Source organism: Ovis aries, chromosome 15 (assembly GCF_016772045.2).
Source record: "Ovis aries strain OAR_USU_Benz2616 breed Rambouillet chromosome 15, ARS-UI_Ramb_v3.0, whole genome shotgun sequence".
In the NCBI taxonomy this organism is placed as follows: domain Eukaryota; kingdom Metazoa; phylum Chordata; class Mammalia; order Artiodactyla; family Bovidae; genus Ovis; species Ovis aries.
The window spans coordinates 22,018,634-22,034,598 of record NC_056068.1 but is presented as its reverse complement, the minus strand read 5'-3'; the positions used below and the strand labels follow the sequence as shown (position 1 = coordinate 22,034,598).

The 15,965-nt window shown below is 41.9% G+C and overlaps 2 protein-coding genes across 6 annotated transcripts in view; both read right to left on the bottom strand.

Moving 5' to 3' along the window:
• Positions 1-6,007, bottom strand: part of DLAT (dihydrolipoamide S-acetyltransferase) — a 31,711-nt gene extending 25,704 nt beyond the window's left edge. For both annotated transcript variants that reach the window (XM_060399697.1, XM_012095454.4), the window contains exons 1-4: positions 5,684-6,007; positions 5,092-5,193; positions 4,123-4,247; positions 3,824-3,977 (exon numbers count right to left, since the gene is read on the bottom strand). In XM_060399697.1, coding sequence (XP_060255680.1) covers positions 3,824-3,977; positions 4,123-4,247; positions 5,092-5,193; positions 5,684-5,962 — 660 coding nt within the window. In that variant the 5' untranslated portion in view covers positions 5,963-6,007. The remainder of the gene's footprint in view (positions 1-3,823; positions 3,978-4,122; positions 4,248-5,091; positions 5,194-5,683) is intronic.
• Positions 6,008-8,774: 2,767 nt separating this feature from the next.
• DIXDC1 (DIX domain containing 1) overlaps positions 8,775-15,965 on the bottom strand; it is a 79,344-nt gene continuing 72,153 nt past the window's right edge. For all 4 annotated transcript variants that reach the window (XM_012095446.3, XM_004016018.4, XM_012095447.3 and 1 more), the window contains 3 exons: positions 15,012-15,117; positions 13,765-13,873; positions 8,775-12,077 (listed from right to left, as the gene is read on the bottom strand). In XM_012095446.3, coding sequence (XP_011950836.1) covers positions 11,997-12,077; positions 13,765-13,873; positions 15,012-15,117 — 296 coding nt within the window. In that variant the 3' untranslated portion in view covers positions 8,775-11,996. The remainder of the gene's footprint in view (positions 12,078-13,764; positions 13,874-15,011; positions 15,118-15,965) is intronic.

Here is a 15,965-nt window from a genome sequence, read left to right as displayed (position 1 = left end):
AAAAGCCTCGAGCTTCAGTAGCGTCCCTACAGGTAAATCCTTTAAATCTCAAGCTTTTATAGTGCCAGTGATACTCTGACCCACCCTTCAAAGTTAAAAACCACAGGCAGAGGGGAAAGATTTCTTTCTAGATGGCTAAAATTAATTCCTCAACGATATCTAAACATAGAACATCTCATCTTTCTTAACACTTAGATTAAGCTAGAGGTTTTTCATCTTCATAGAATGACCTCAGACTTTTCCACTAAAATTTTACTGTGTGCTTTATTGAAATCCACCTTTTCATTCAGAGGAGACTGAATTTCTCCCAAACTCCCTGGATACTTTATTAAATTTTTAATTATTTATTTTTGGTTGCTCTGGGTCTTCATTGCTGTACACAGGCTTTCGCTAGTTGCACTGAGCAGGTGCTACTCTCCAGCTACAGTGCACAGGCCTCCCATTGGAGAGGTTTCTCTGGTTGCAGAGCATGGGCTCAAGGCACGCAGGCTCAGTAGGTGGAGCTTTTGGGTTTGAGAGCACAAGCTCAGTAGTTGTGGCACATGCGTTTAGTTGCTCTTCAGCATGTGAGAATCTTCCCAGACCAGGGATTGAACCTGTGACCCCTGCAGGCAGATTCTTAACCATTGGACCACTAGCCAAGTCCCTCCCAGGTACTTTTTCAAGATAAAAAACTAATATCAAGGACTGTTCGGGACTTCCCAGGTGGCCCAGTGGTTTAGACTCTGTGCTCCCAATGCAGCAGGGCACAGGTTAATCCCTGTATGGGGAACTAAGATCCTGAATGCTATATGGCATGGCTGAAAAAAAACCCCAAACAACAAAAACCTGTTCTTACAATAGTCACTTCCACCTGAGTAAAATGTAAAACAGATTGGCTAATCTAAATTAAAGACTGCTTCCCTATTTATATGGCTTGTATGTTCACTGAATTTGGATGCTCACTCAGTTACGGTTTTGTTTGCTATCTTCTTAAGTCTTTTGCATCTATTTAACATAAGGATTATGCTGAGAGAAAAGTCATTTTAATTGATGATGTCTCAGGAAGCTGTGGGGAAAAAAGCAAAACAAAACTTAGAACTCTCGACCTTCTCTGGTGGTCCAGTGGTTAGGAATCCGCCTGCCAATTCAGAGGACTTTGATCCCTGGACTGAGAAGATCCCACATGCCTTGGGGCAACGAATCCCATGAGCCACAATTACTAAGCCCATGCCCTAGAGCCCTCGAGCTGCAACTACTGAAGCTCCTGTACCTACAGTTCATGCTCTGCAACAAGAGAAGTCATCACAATAAGAAGTCCAAGCACCATAACAAGAGAGTAGCCCCTGCTTACCAAAATTAGAGAAAGCCTTCTCTTGGCAATGAAGACCCAGCACAGACAAAAAAAATTTCTGTAACTTTTTTTTAAATTAAAAATTTTAAAAATTTGCTGAACAGGATGAAATAAATGTGTGAACTGACCACCAGGCAAAATTCCATCATGAGTGAATGTTAATAAAAGACCAGGGAATAGAACATGATGCCCAAAGAAGAAAATTATTCCTATACAAAAATTTCTACAAATAATCTAAGAGAAGAAAAAGTTCTAGTCTTAATTCTTTAGGAAAAAATGCAGCTGGCTTTTATCCATTTCCAATATCCAAAACACACAAATATACAGGGGGTAATCCTAATATCTAATAAACTAATCAGTAGACACTGATTTAGTTAACAGAATCAACAGTGACTACATTTACCACCTTCAGCTTTGTTGTGACGCTATTATACATGTCTGTGCTGAATCGCTCAGTCATGTCTGACTCTTTGAGACCCCATGGAATGTAGCCCTCCATGCTCCTCTGTCCATGAGGATTCTCCAGGCAAGAATACTGGAGTAGATTACCATGCCCTCCTCCAGATTATATATGTCTATTTGACGCTTATTCTTTATTGTTAGTCTTTTCTAAATACTACTGGATTATTTCACTTACTCTGAGAAAACAGAACACTACATGTCAAGGAAAAACACTAACTGGGGGCTTTTATTCAATAGACAGCACTTCACGCCTACTAAAAAAACTCTATACAGGGAGTATATATAAGTGGGTTTCCCAGGTGGTGCTAGCGGTAAAGAACCTGCCTGCCGATACTGCTGCTGCTGCTGCTGCTAAGTCACTTCAGTCGTGTCCGACTCTGTGTGACCCCATAGACGGCAGCCCACCAGGCTCCGTCATCGCTGGGATTCTCCAGGCAAGAACACTGGAGTGGGTTGCCATTTCCTTCTCCAATGCATGAAAGTGAAAAGTGAAAGTGAAGTTGCTCAGTCGTGTCCGACTCTTCATGACCTCATGGACTGCGGCCTACCAGGCTCCTCCGTCCATGGATTTTCCAGGCAAGAGTACTAGAGTGGGTTGCCATTGCCTCTTAGGTACTGTATAATAACAAATTAACAAAAGGATCCAAAGGTCTTTAGCAGGAGGAAGAATATAGAAAGTAACCAACCATAACCTCAGAAGAGGAAGAAACTCAGGACTGAGGAAAAAAATTCTGACACAGTTTTTATGCCCCAACTCCCATAACATTTTTGCCCTGAATAAAGTCACAAAATTTTTGGACAATTAATTTTTTTATCTTTTTACATGTGTAGGTCACTTTTATTCTGAGCCTTTCCCAAATAATTATTTTAAGGAAGACTTCTTTCTACACATCCTGACATCTTGCTATTAAAATGGCATGTTAAAACTGGTCAAGTGATAAATCACTCAGCAATGTTACTGGCTTAATTTCAATTCTAACCTGGGTATTAATGTTCAAGCAATATCTATCTTTATGTCACGGCTTGTACTCAGTCATGCCTCACTGTATTTGCAATCCCTCGAACTGTAGCCCACCAAGCTCCTCTATCTATGGGATTTTCCCACCAAGAATACTGAAGTGGGTTGCCATTTCCTATTCCAGGGGATCTTCTCAACCCAGGGATCAAACCCACGTCTCCTGCATTGGCAGGCAAATTCTTTACCACAGAGCCACCATATTAAGTTAAAGTTGATGAAATTCAACTCCTTAAAAGCTAATGATCTATGGCTGATTCATGTTGATATTTGGCTGATAACAAAATTCTGTAAAGCAATTATCCTTCCATTAAAAAATAAATTAATACTAAAAAAAGCTAATGATCAGTTACAAATTCTTGCTTAACTTTTAAAGACTATAGTCAATAGTATTTTTCTTTTGTTGCTCAGAGAAATTCACATAATAGCCATCACCGTTTTCTAAAGCATGGATAACACTGTCCCACAATGTGCAAACAGAGAGCTCAGGAAAGAGGCTTCCCTGGTGGCTCAGTGGTAAAGAATCTACCTGCCGATGCAGGAGACATAAAAGAGACACAGGTTTGATCCCTGGGTTGGGAAGATCCCCTGGAGGAGGACATGGCAACCCACTCCAGTACTCCTGCCTGGAGAATTCCATGGACAGAGGAGCCTGGTGGGCTACAGTCCACAGGATCACAGAATCGGACACGACTGAAGCGACTTAGCATGGCAAAGTACAAGTACAAACTATCCTCAAAATCCAACATGATATTCTTGAATGAAAAGTACCAAACATTATCCTACCTGCTACACTGAGGCTGAGAAAGGTTAAAAGAACTATCCAAGTACACACATCTGGAAATAACCACTAAGAACAAATGTTGTCAATTTTCATGTTTAAATCTCTATTTACTTTCAAATGACAAAAACTAGCCAGGTTTAATGCTAGTTTCCAGGATGCGACTCATCTATGAAAAATAATGAGTAAATAATAAATTTTCTAAAGCAGACACCCAGAGGCTGAGCCTCACCTGCATGTGAGTAGGATATGAGCTACCAGGAGCCTGAGCAGAAGGCGCAGGTGATGGAGCGGCGGCGGCAGGGGTTGGTGCCGGGGCTGCTTGTGGGGCAGGTGCTGCTGAAGAATCCAGTGTGTAATTTTTAAAGGCTTCAACATCTTCAGGCCTAAGAAAAAGAAAGAACATGTAAGTATAAAGGGGTTATAAAGCACATGTATCAGCCTTAGAAGCCTTTAACTAACTCCTCAGTTATAGGTTAAAATACTCCACTTAAGCACCTGACTTTCACAGATTCCCCTGATCCTACTCACTTTTCAACTGTGATACAGATGATTGCTCCAACTGGAACATCTCTGGTACCTTCAGCAACAAGGATCTTTGCCATGTAACACTCCTCCACACTCTCAAATCCAACAGTAGCTTTATCGGTTTCAACCTTTTAACACAAAAGCAGGAGCTTAGGCTTCTGCTGCCAGTATCAAGTTTTATTAACTTGTGTCTAAAATCATACAGTTCAAAGTGAAGTCAGTCAGAAAAAGAAAGAAAAATATGTGGAATCTAAAATGGCACAAATGAACTTATCTACGAAACAGAAATGAACTCACAGAGAATAGACTTGTGATCGGGGGGTGGGGCAGGGAAAGAACAGAGTAGGATTTGGGGGTTTGCAGATGCAAACTATTACATACTGAATGGAGAGCAACATGGTCCTACTATATAGCACAGGGAACTACATTTGGTATCTGTGATAAACCATAATGGACAAGAGTATTTAACACAACATTGTAAATCAATCATACAGCAATGAAAAAAAAAATCATACAGTTCAACAGTGAAAATAAAGCCTCTATCACAGGTTTGAAAGAATTACTATTAAAAACACCCAGGCTAAAAATCAGTTTGGTTAGTTGCTGCTAACTTGGCTAACCAATCTCTCATATCAAACTGTAAAAAACATCTAAGTTTCTTAATGCATCCATGCTAAGTCGCTTCAGTCCTGTCCAACTCTCTGCAACCCCATAGATGGCAGCCCACCAGGCTCCTCCATCTCTGGGATTCTCCAGGCAAGAACACTGGAGTGGGTCACCACTTTCTTCTCCAATGCATGCATGCATGCTAAGTTGCTTCAGTCGTGTCCGACTCTTTGTGACCCCATGGACAGCAGCCCATCAGGCTCCTCTGTCCACGGAATTCTCCAGAAAAAAGGGATAATTACCTACTCAGAAAGTTAAGGCTCCGTTTAGTCTAAGCTAGTCTCTTCTAACTCATTTACAACTTACCTCTGCAATTAGTTCACCCTCATTGATTTTTTCTCCTTCCTTCTTTTCCCACCGGGCTATGGTACCTGCCTGCATTGTAGGGGACAGTGAAGGCAATGGAACCTAGAGGAGAAAAGGGAGAAATACTCATTTTTAAGAGCTACCTAACTCCCAATCTGGTGTAACACCTCGTTCAATTCAGACTAATTTAATGCTGAGTCTGAGTCTCTTCACACATTGGGCAATGGGCTTATAAAGGGATTTCCTAACACCAAAAGCTCTCAACCAGAAGGACAGATCTCCCGTTCCGCTGTACTGGGTGGGTCTAACAGCATGTACTCAGCAGACATTCCACAGACCGCCCCAGGCTTGGCGCTCTTTGAACGGAACCGGTCAGAAGGAAGCCTGCAGCTCCTTCTTCAATGGCATAGGTCAGGAGAGGGAAGCTCAAGAGGTAGAGCAAAGCTGGGTAATGGAGAAGGGACAGTGACAGAGTATACCTGGAGGGGGGCGGAGACGGAGGATCATCAAGGCCTCTAAGGAAGGATCCCAAGCCAACAAGTCTGCCGTGAAGGACAACGGGGTCCCGCGAAGGACAGGTTCTGGGGCTTACCTTCTGATGCGGGGGGAGGCTGTACCAGCGGCGGCTAGGCGATCCCCAGAGCTGCAGCAAGACGCGATTCCGCGGTGTGGCCCAAGAGACGGGGCTCCAGCCGCAGAGTGCCCGGACCCTGCCATATCCTGGGGTCTTGCTGCTGTAGCGAGCCAGAGCCGAGCCAGCCTGCGGGGTCACGCACCGAGCTCCCGGCTCCTCCCGAAAGGCCGTCCACCGAGCCCCGAATCCCGCCCGGGGGGCTGCATTCTGAGCCCGTCGCGCACAGACGCGCCACATAGTGCCACGGCCCCCACACCCCAAAACCAACGCCGTCTCCGGAGTGACCTCTCCAAGAGCAGCGCGGCGTTGCCGTCAGGCGCGCCGCGCGGCCGCAAGTTGTCGTAAAACGGGCTGCGGAGCCTCGCCCCACCCGCTCCACGGACCGGAGAACGTATGGTCTTTCTCCGGGAAATGAGGGGCTGAGGGTGACCCAGAGCAGGTCGGGGCGGCTACTATTGAACGACGGGGGGCGGGGGCGTTCCAGCAGGCCGAATCTGGGAGGATTAGATGTGGGGAGGAGTGGAAAGTGGTGGGCTCGGTGGCGAAGGCGTCGCTGGGGCGGGGAGACAGGACCTGAGCGCCGTGACGGGCGCGGTCGAAAGGGAGGGGCCTAAAAAGGCGGCAAGAGCGGGACTGCGGGAGGTGAAGTGGTCAGAGGTGGGCTGAGGGGCCTGGCCCCGCCCTGAGGATGGATGGGAGGGGGCTCCCGGCCCAGCCGGGCACCGAGAGCCTGCTAGGCGCTCTGGCGGAGGGCCGCCCGAGGGGGCATCTGTGCTCGCCGGTGCGCCCCCAGCCTTAGCACACCCTTGTGGCCCCCAAGTCTGGGGCCTCGCTCCTCGCAGGCTGTACTGGGTGACAAAGATTCAAGTTCAGGATTGTAGCCCAACAGGAAACGGGATGATTAGGTTTTCCAGCCAAATGGTGTGAGCAGCTGAATGAATGGAAGCTATATCCCCACATTCAAGAGTGCTGTAGCAGGATTAAGCATCTTCTCTGAAGAAAAAAAGTTTACAAAACAGATTTCCGATTTTAATTTGCCGTAGAATCCTTTCCAGTTACATTTGTTACAGTTCTACTGTCGGGTTCAGTTCAGTTCAGTTCATTTCAGTCGCTCAGTCGTGTCCGACTCTTTGCGACCCCATGAATCGCAGCACGCCAGGCCTCCCTGTCCATCACCATCTCCCGGAGTTCACTCAGACTCACGTCCATCTAGTCAGTGATGCCATCCAGCCATCTCATCCTCTGTCGTCCCCTCTTCCTCCTGCCCCCAATCCCTCCCAGCATCAGTCTTTTCCAATGAGTCAACTCTTCGCATGAGGTGGCCGAAATACTGGAGCTTCAGCTTTAGCATCATTCCTTCCAAAGAACACCCAGGGCTGACCTCCTTTAGAATGGATTGGTTGGATCTCCTTGCAGTCCAAGGGACTCTCAAGAGTCTTCTCCAGCACCACAGTTCCAAAGCATCAATTCTTCGGCGCTCAGCTTTCTTCACAGTCCAACTCTCACATCCATACATGACCACAGGAAAAACCATAGCCTTGACTAGATGGACCTTTGTTGGCAAAGTAATGTCTGCTTTTGAATATGCTATCTAGGTTGGTCATAACTTTTCTTCCAAGGAGTAAGCGTCTTTTAATTTCAAGGCTGCGGTCAGGTTATCATCCTATAATTGGAAAATAATCTCATTTCTGAGCTGAGGGTGGCATTAGACTAGAAGGAAATGCGTGCTGTATTTATATCTCGTAAGTCCCCAGTATACAGATGTTCAGAGAACATCAAGAATATAAGAAAACCAACATTTTAAAACATGTTAAACTTTGCAGGTAATTAAACGTTTGGAAAAATAAGGCAGCCAGAAGGCACTATTTCATACCTACTTAAATTGGAAACTTTAAGTTACTTACTATCTTTATAACAGAAAAAGAATTGGAAAAATCTAGCTATCCAAAAATGAGGAAAAGATTAAACAAGTACAGTTGTCTAACAGAATGATATGCAGGGAGTACAAATGAGAAACAGAATTCCCAGATTAAATGGAAAGGCATACCTGAAATAATATTAAAAGTAGAGCAATTATATTGTTAGCAATTATGTAAAACTACTTATGAATAGCAATTGGAAGAAATAATGGAAGAATAATTGTGATTAGTGAAAGAGCTTATACTGTATAAATTATTTAAATGTTTTAACAATTTTGAATTGGCTAAGATACCTTACTACAGTACTTCCACTCTGAATTTAATAACTGGATCTAAATTACTTTAGCCTTTGTACAAGATGATCTTCGGTTTGTTGTTCAGTTACTTAGCCTTACTTAAGCCTTGTTGTTTTCATTTTTCTGTGCATAGCAAGTTCACATTTTGAATATACTTTTGACAGATGTAGCTAAATCATGGGAGGGCACAGGTGAAACAGTCCAGGAGTGGTTAGTTTACCTCAGAGGTAAGCTGGGAATAATTAGGTTTGTCAAATAAGCCCTCTGAGACTTGTAGAATATTACTGATATCAAATGGGTGAGATGTAAAGAGGAATTAGTTGGTAGTGAAAGTTCTTGACATACTTAACATAATGATGGAGTAACCCAATTAAAATGGCTTGTAATTAATAGATGAAAATAATATAATTGGAAGGCAAATGAAAGCACCCAGGGCTAAAACTTTAGATATATAAAACCTTGAAAGTAATAAATAAAGGCTAAGTTTTAGGAAAGCAGCTTTCAAATTAATTTGGAGGTTCTGGTTGTTTTATACATTTCCGAAAGCCTCAGTGTTTTTTGCTTTTGTGTTGGAGACTGTTTTGTCATAGTTTAGAGTCTTGGGTTCTTACTTGTTTGCATATTTACATAAAATGTCAAAAGAAGTGCTAAATAACACTAGAAATACCAGTAGTAATATCTGCAGCAATAAAGTAATCCTATCTCCACTCCCCAAGTAATGAGTAAACATGCTACCAGGGAGATCACTTGAGGAAATTTACTTTCACTAAATGTGAATGGCTTTCTTGATTAATTTCAGTTGATAATAAACACAAGTGAAAATTATGAATGGTATTTAGTTTGCAAACTCCATTTTATTCATAGTTTGTTTCTGCGTTTTTTTTTTAAAAACTAGTTCACAAATCTGGTACATACAGGCAGTTAAAACTGGTTATCACTTTGATAATCAGAAGCCTCTGGTATAACACAATCTTTATGAAAACGTAAAACAATACATGACAGTAATCTCTTCAAAAGCAATGGTTGCAAACATCCATGTTTCTAAGAAAATATAACTTTACATATATATTTTAAGCAAGCTATACCCTCTTACATAAATTCAGACAATAGAAGAAGTGTGCAATCATAATGCTTATTTTATGGGGGAAATGAAAATTATTATAATTATGACCTAAATGTTTTAAGTAATTAGAGTCCTCTTGGATTGAATATAGGGCATAAAGATAACTTCCTTAATGTACAACCATCCTGGTCAAAAAGAGCTGAGAAGTTGGTCAGTTAGTAGGATAGCCATTTCAGTACCAAGTAAATTTAACCTAAATTCTTTAGGTAGAAATTGTAAAATTTTCCAATTCCAGCTACTTTAGTTAACTGAGTGAGAATAGTCTTCAGTTTTTAAATGAAGACTGTTTAAGGAAATGAACTTTTTATTAACTTAGTTTTTATGACAGGGTCACTTTTTAAATTGGGTTTAGAGATTATTTCATGAGCTCTAAACATTTCTAGTTCTTTAGTTTTCTCAAAGAACTTCAGCGGTAGCAGGATGGACTGTCCCACACAAATGCCAACAGGGGGCAATACTCTTAAGTCAATAGGTCTCCTATATATCAAATAGGAGACTGTTCAAACCAGAATGAATCAATGCACACTCCTAGAATAGGCTCCTGTTTAGAAAGTAGAATGAGGATTACCAACACATTTTACAAAAACATACTGGCGTGCCATCCTGTAATGGGGGTGCTTCATTATTACCCATGGCCTCTGAGGTTAATGAGCTATGAAATCAACTTAAGCTTTCTGTGGAGGAACCAAGGCCACGCAGCTTCTTTTCCAAAGGACACAGAGATAAAAGACAAAGAAGGTAAAGGACTCTGAAAATTTGCTCTGATTTAATTTCCTCTGAAAATTTAAATTTACATAATGGAAAGAATGTTTGCTGAAAGAATACTGACAAAACTGACTTAACATTCAAGACAAATTGTACTGAAAATACAATAACAAATTTTAGTCTGATAACCCTCATGCTGTCTTACAGCAAAACACTAAAATTCATGCAGCAGAGAAACTGGTGATGGGAGGACTTTTTCTCCAGACTTCCTGGGGGGCAGAAAAGAAAAAAAAAAAAGGCAAATATACTGTTTTCTTCTGTCTGCTTTTGTAATGAATTATTCTTGCTTTTAACTGACTTTCCCAAATTGTCCCAGTCATTTCTGATGAGAAATCATTCTTCAGTAGGAGGAAACCAGGTAAACTTATATGAAAGACATCAGGTATCTTTTGAGTTCCTTCTGTCAGCTAAAGGAGCCATCAAAGAGGTTCTATAAAACTAACTCCACAACTAAAATGGCTGGTAGAACTGGAACAGGAGTTATCATTAGTATACCTGTAATAAAATAAAGCTTGTTCTGAAACCACAAGGGCTGGTAAGAAGAAAGAGCCTGTATAAAAGCTACTGGGTTCCCTAGAAAATGGAGACAGTATACAGAATGTAAGAATATATAGAACTCACACTCAAGTTATAAAAATAGACATGGTTCTTGGACAAAAAGCAAATGAGTACAAAAGAATTCTCCAAACATGAACTATTTTTAAAAGACGCATCTATATAAAACAACAAAATGTCATGTCAGAGCTCCAACAAGTAGTCTGTTGAAATGGCTGAAAAGGGGAGATGAACTTGAGACAGACAGGTCAAGAACCCAGATCTGTCTGACTCTTCTGCTTGGCAGTGTACATTGGTGATCACAGGCAGACTGCTTTGGAGACTGATATATACATATATATTTATAGTATATATTTATACTGACTATATATATATATATATATATATCTGATTGGTTGAATGAATGAGAAAACTCAAGATACTAAGTAATCTCTGAAAGTTTAACTCTTTTAGCTTCTACACTTGACAGTGTTGCACATGAGAAAGGATTCTTGTTTTTTTCATCCAGAATCAACCCTGCCATTCACATCTCATGCCCCCATGGTTTCTATTGTGCCCTAAAGGATCAGCCTAGGCTAAATATAAAATAGAAAATAACTCTGGCCTTGACATCGAAGAGGGGCAGACCAATAATTCATGCTCAGTACTTATAAATCACAAACACTGAAAGTAATGGTTTGTTTCCTTTCGACTGCAAAGGAGATGCCATGGGCTAAAGAAAAGTCATGAGAGAAAGAAAGTCAAGAAGATATGGGTAGCAGCACCTTTCCATACCCGCCTGGATTTGAAAGGAGATTTTCACTCCTTATTCCTTTCAAACACAAAGTTCATCGGTTAGAAGGTGGGGTGGTGGGGGGGGGGGGGGGGGGGGGAATGGCTCTAAAGTTAGAGAGTCCACAGAGAAAAACAAGCAGTACATGAAATATGCCTTCTGTGGGCTAAAGGACAAGTTGCAGAATCAGTTAAGACGCAAGAGGCAGCCCAAGGTCTTAATTATGGTTTTAGCATAGTACAGCACAATATGGGCAGCCCTTTTTCAATCCAATTAGCAATTCAGCACCATCCACGTCCAGTCCAAAAAAATTCCTGAAGAGTGGGCTTTCATCTTTGGTACCACCTTTTGAGTTATTCTTGGTTTGCAATAGCTGCAAAGAAGCAAAAAGCTGGTACCTCCACCTTGTCTGTGAGTACAAATGCTGGGACCCTGATTGCTGCAACCACTGAGGCCAATTAAAATGAAAATAATACTGTAACACATAGGAGTGATGCATCCAGTTCCCGGGTTCCAGATAATAGCAGCCATGCCCATATAGGAGCGGGATCATCCATCCCCGTTGGTTAAGGCCTTCGGTTTTTTGTCCGCAGAGTAGAGTAAAACAGTGTGTTCCCACGGACAAGGAACTCCAGAAGAACCCATGGTCTACTTTTGGACAGAGATTTTAGCTGCCACACATGCCAGGCACACAAACAGGACTGGCCCATGGCTGTCACACTTGGAGAAGCTTCTGTTTTGGCAGCACAAACTTCCTGTGTATTCTGGTTTTAGTCCTCTTTCCTGAGTGAAGCAGCCAGGGTGTGCCAACTTCTGCAAGTCCCCAATCTAATACTCAGCATTAATTTTCTCCATGGTCTTCTTCTACCCAGGCCACAATTTTCCCTTCCCATCCAGGAATGGCATCATCATCGTGGAAAACCTAGAAAAAGAAAAAAAGCCACCATGAAAAAAAGTTAGAAGATAGGGAGGCCTGCTACACATCTGTGATTGATAAAAAAAGATCCCAAACATAAAGGATAAAGTGTAGAGGAGTCTTGAGTTAGAGCCTGTGTTCCTTTGGTTTTGTCCCTAAAGTTACAACTGGTAAAAAAAAAAAAAAAATATATATATATATATATATATATATATATGTAATGACCCTTGAACAACACAGAGACAACACTCACCCCCTTCCCTGCCCCGGCCCTGTGCAGTCAAAAATCCACATATAACTTCACTGTCAGCCCTCCATATCCACAGTTCTGCATCCTCAGATTCAACCAACTCCTGATCATATAATACTGTAGTACATATTTATTGAAAAGTGTCTGCATATAAGTGGATCCATGCAGTTCAAACCCATACTGTTCAAGGGCCAATTGTGTATGGTGTATATACGTATGATTTATATATCCTTAGTTCCACACCTACAAAATGGTAAAAGCACCCCTCTAGTACTGCTTTGCTCATAGAGATTTATAAGATTTAATAAATTACTAACCATAGAGCACTTTAGGCTTCTCAGGAGAAAGCAGTACTATAAACATTTAAAAGAGAAGGAGGAGAATAATAATAAAAGAGAAAGGGGGAAATTTTGGTCCCAGGCATTGTAAAGAAAGGGTCAGAAAAAAGGCTAGTCTCAATGTGTGTGTGCAGTCCTTTTCATTCATTTATTCATTTCCTAAGTCGCTAATAGAACAAGATTATTAAAACAGTCCAGTGAAGAAATTTGGTTGTTTTTTTCGTTTGGTTTTTTTCTTTTTTGTGGCTGTGCCATGTGGCATACAGGATCTTAGTTCCCCAACCAGGGGTTGAACCTGTGCCCCTGAAGTAGAAGCAGGGAGTCTTAACAACTAGACTGCCAGGGAAGTCCAGAAAATATTTACAAAATAAAAGATGGGCAAAGCCAATCGGTGGTTCATTCTGTAAACACTGATGAGAGCACAGAACTCTTTTCAAAAAAAAAAAAAATCTGTTTCTGGCAGATGTACTAGAAAGTGTAGGCTAAGAAAATAGACAAGGACTGAGTATAAGCATAGATGACTGCAGAGTTTCCTCATTTTCATTTTCTGAGAAACTACCACCACAATATACCATTTCATATATTCATGCCAGTTTGTTTATTTTGCTCTACACAGGAAGCAGAAAGTTTTCTAAGGTTTGGCTATAGAAAGAAAAAAGACCCCAACGCCAAGCTTTTCTTCAATGTGGGTTCTTTATTTTCCCTAACAAAACTTTTTCCTTTTTTTTAAATTTTCTGGCCATACCCCGGGGCATGTGGGATCTTAGTTTTCCAACCAGGACTCAAAACCTGCCCTCTCTGCATTGGAATCATGGAGTCTTAACCACTGAGCTGCCAGGGAAGTCCCCAAAACTTTTTCCTTTATAAAATAAAAATTCTAAGTTTGATCAGAGTGATTAAGTCCATGAACTAATGAAGCTATCAACTTCTTGGGCCATTCCCTGAAACTTCTCGGTCTAAAGTAGTCAACTGGCTTGAGGCACTGGGAAACTCCACTGCCCTGGTTAGGGAATTCTGGTATTTCTGGGTACTAGATCTTAAGTAGGAATATGTAGAGTTCAAGAACAACCAGCAATACCACCCAGACTCCCTGTGGGTTCTGTACCTCTTCCTTGACAGTGCCAAACTCAGGATCCAGTGCTTTGAAGTGATACCGATGATTTCCTTCCCGGTCAATAGCCGCTTTAAAATCCTTCAGTGTCACCTCCCCCAGCCTGCAACAAAAGGAGAGAACACTAAAATAGACTGTTTATCAGTGGGTTGAACAGATAAGATGTTAGTTTTAAACCCAGGCCCCTGTCAAAGTCTCTGCTCGGAGAAACAGCATGGCCTTGTTAGGTCACTGCCCTTGGTAACTCAAATGATTCTATTAGCAGAAGCTAGGGAGTTAGTCATGGTTAGGGAATGTAAAGTGTGTTAGTCGCTCAGTTGTGTCCGACTCTGTAGAATTCTGCAGGCAAGAATACGGGAATGGAAAAAAAAGAATACTGGAATGGGTAGCCGTTCCCTTCTTCAGGGGATCTTCCTGATCCAGGGATAAAAGCTGGATCTCCTGCAGTGCAGGTGGATTCTTTACCATCTGAGCCACCAGGGAAGCCCCATTAGGGAATGTAAATAGCATTACAAATGGGACAATCTGAGAATTTAAAATAGATTTACTACTTTGACAGAAGCCAAACCACTTTTTTTTTCTGTATCACTCTGGAAATAAGACACAAAGTGTCTGCAATCTAATTTGTTAAACTATCAATATGTCTAAGTTCTCTTGACTTCCTTCTTTGCAGCAATTCCATTTCTCCAGGCTGGGAGAATTCAAACTATACCACTTTGCTTCAGAAAGCTCCCCTCTAACTCAGACCCTTTAGGAACGGTAAATCTTAACACCTCTCTCAGCAGTTGGTTCCAAAGATTACAAATCTTTATTTCAAAGCCATCTACCTTAGAAAGGAGTATATTAACTGAAATGTTTCAAGGTTTTTAACATGAATTCTCTTTAGATTAGTTGTAGTCATCCAATAGCAACAAAGGTCAATAAGCAATAAATAGCCCTGGAATGCTAGGCTGTAATCCATAGCTCTCAGCAGAAGCTATTTCGAGCACTTAAAAAACTGTTATTCCTGACTTGGAGCATCTTTGTATATCAGCCCTGGAAGCAATATTGTGTCTATGCTGTATAGCAGATCCTGACGCGTCCCTTGTAATGCTGAAGGTTAGTGGTGAAGCTGGAACTCGAATCTCTATTTCCTGTGCCCTTCTCACTACACTGCTACACCTTGCAGCTGGTTAGGTGGGCAGTAACTAATGATTCTGCCTTCCTGTCCTTTTTAAAGAAATAATGATTCAGAATCTCACCTCTTTGGTATATTAACCATGAAGGGTGTAAGTGACCGGTCAGTGAAATAGAGCACTTTCGTGCAGGCGCTGCTGACAGTTGGAGAACTCTGTGAGTGAGGCAACTCTGCAATCAGAGAGACACCTTGTGGTCAGAACATTCAGTTTGCTTCCAATAACCCATCATTTCCAGTTATTCAAAATGTCCCAGGAGAATGAAGCTGCCTGAGGTCATTAGCACAGTTTTGAAACCCTTGCCAAACACCTTGTCCATAGGGTGTGACCCACAGGAAGTCACCGCTGGGGCCACTAAGGTAGGAGGTACTTTGGACATAGATGCTATCACAAGGACCATCCCTTCTCACCTGTTCCAGGTGATTCTAGCAGGGGAACAGCAACTGTTCTGACAGGCACTGCTGCCAAGAGTCAAAAGAGGTCAGAGAAGCCAGGCAAGATTTCAGGGAGGGGACTGCCCTGGTAGCACAGTGGATAAGAATCCACCGGCGAATGCAGGGGACACAGGTTCAATCCCTAGTCTGGGAAGATTCGACATGCCACGGAGCAACTGAGCCTGTGCACCGTAACTACTCAGCTGCCGTGAGGCATGGGGAACCTTCCAGGGCCAGAGGTCGAACCAGTGTCTTCTGCACTGGCAGGTGGATTCTTAACCACAGGACCACCAGCATAGTCTCAGTCCCACAGTTTTTAACTCAGATTTCTTGATCCATACTTTGTCTCTCTTTGCATAGGTACTGATAGAAAAACTTAACCAGTGAATTACTTGTGATTATGAATTTGAGAGAATAGGAGAAGAGACCAGTTAAAAAGTTTTATCAGGACCAAAAACAAACTTTTATTAAAACATCTCCTGCAATTCCAGATACACAGGTTTTCCTAACTTATTCTAGGCCATTGATCCCAATCAAACTGGCAGCAACCAGAGAATAGTTCTAGGAAGACTTTTTATTTTTTTAA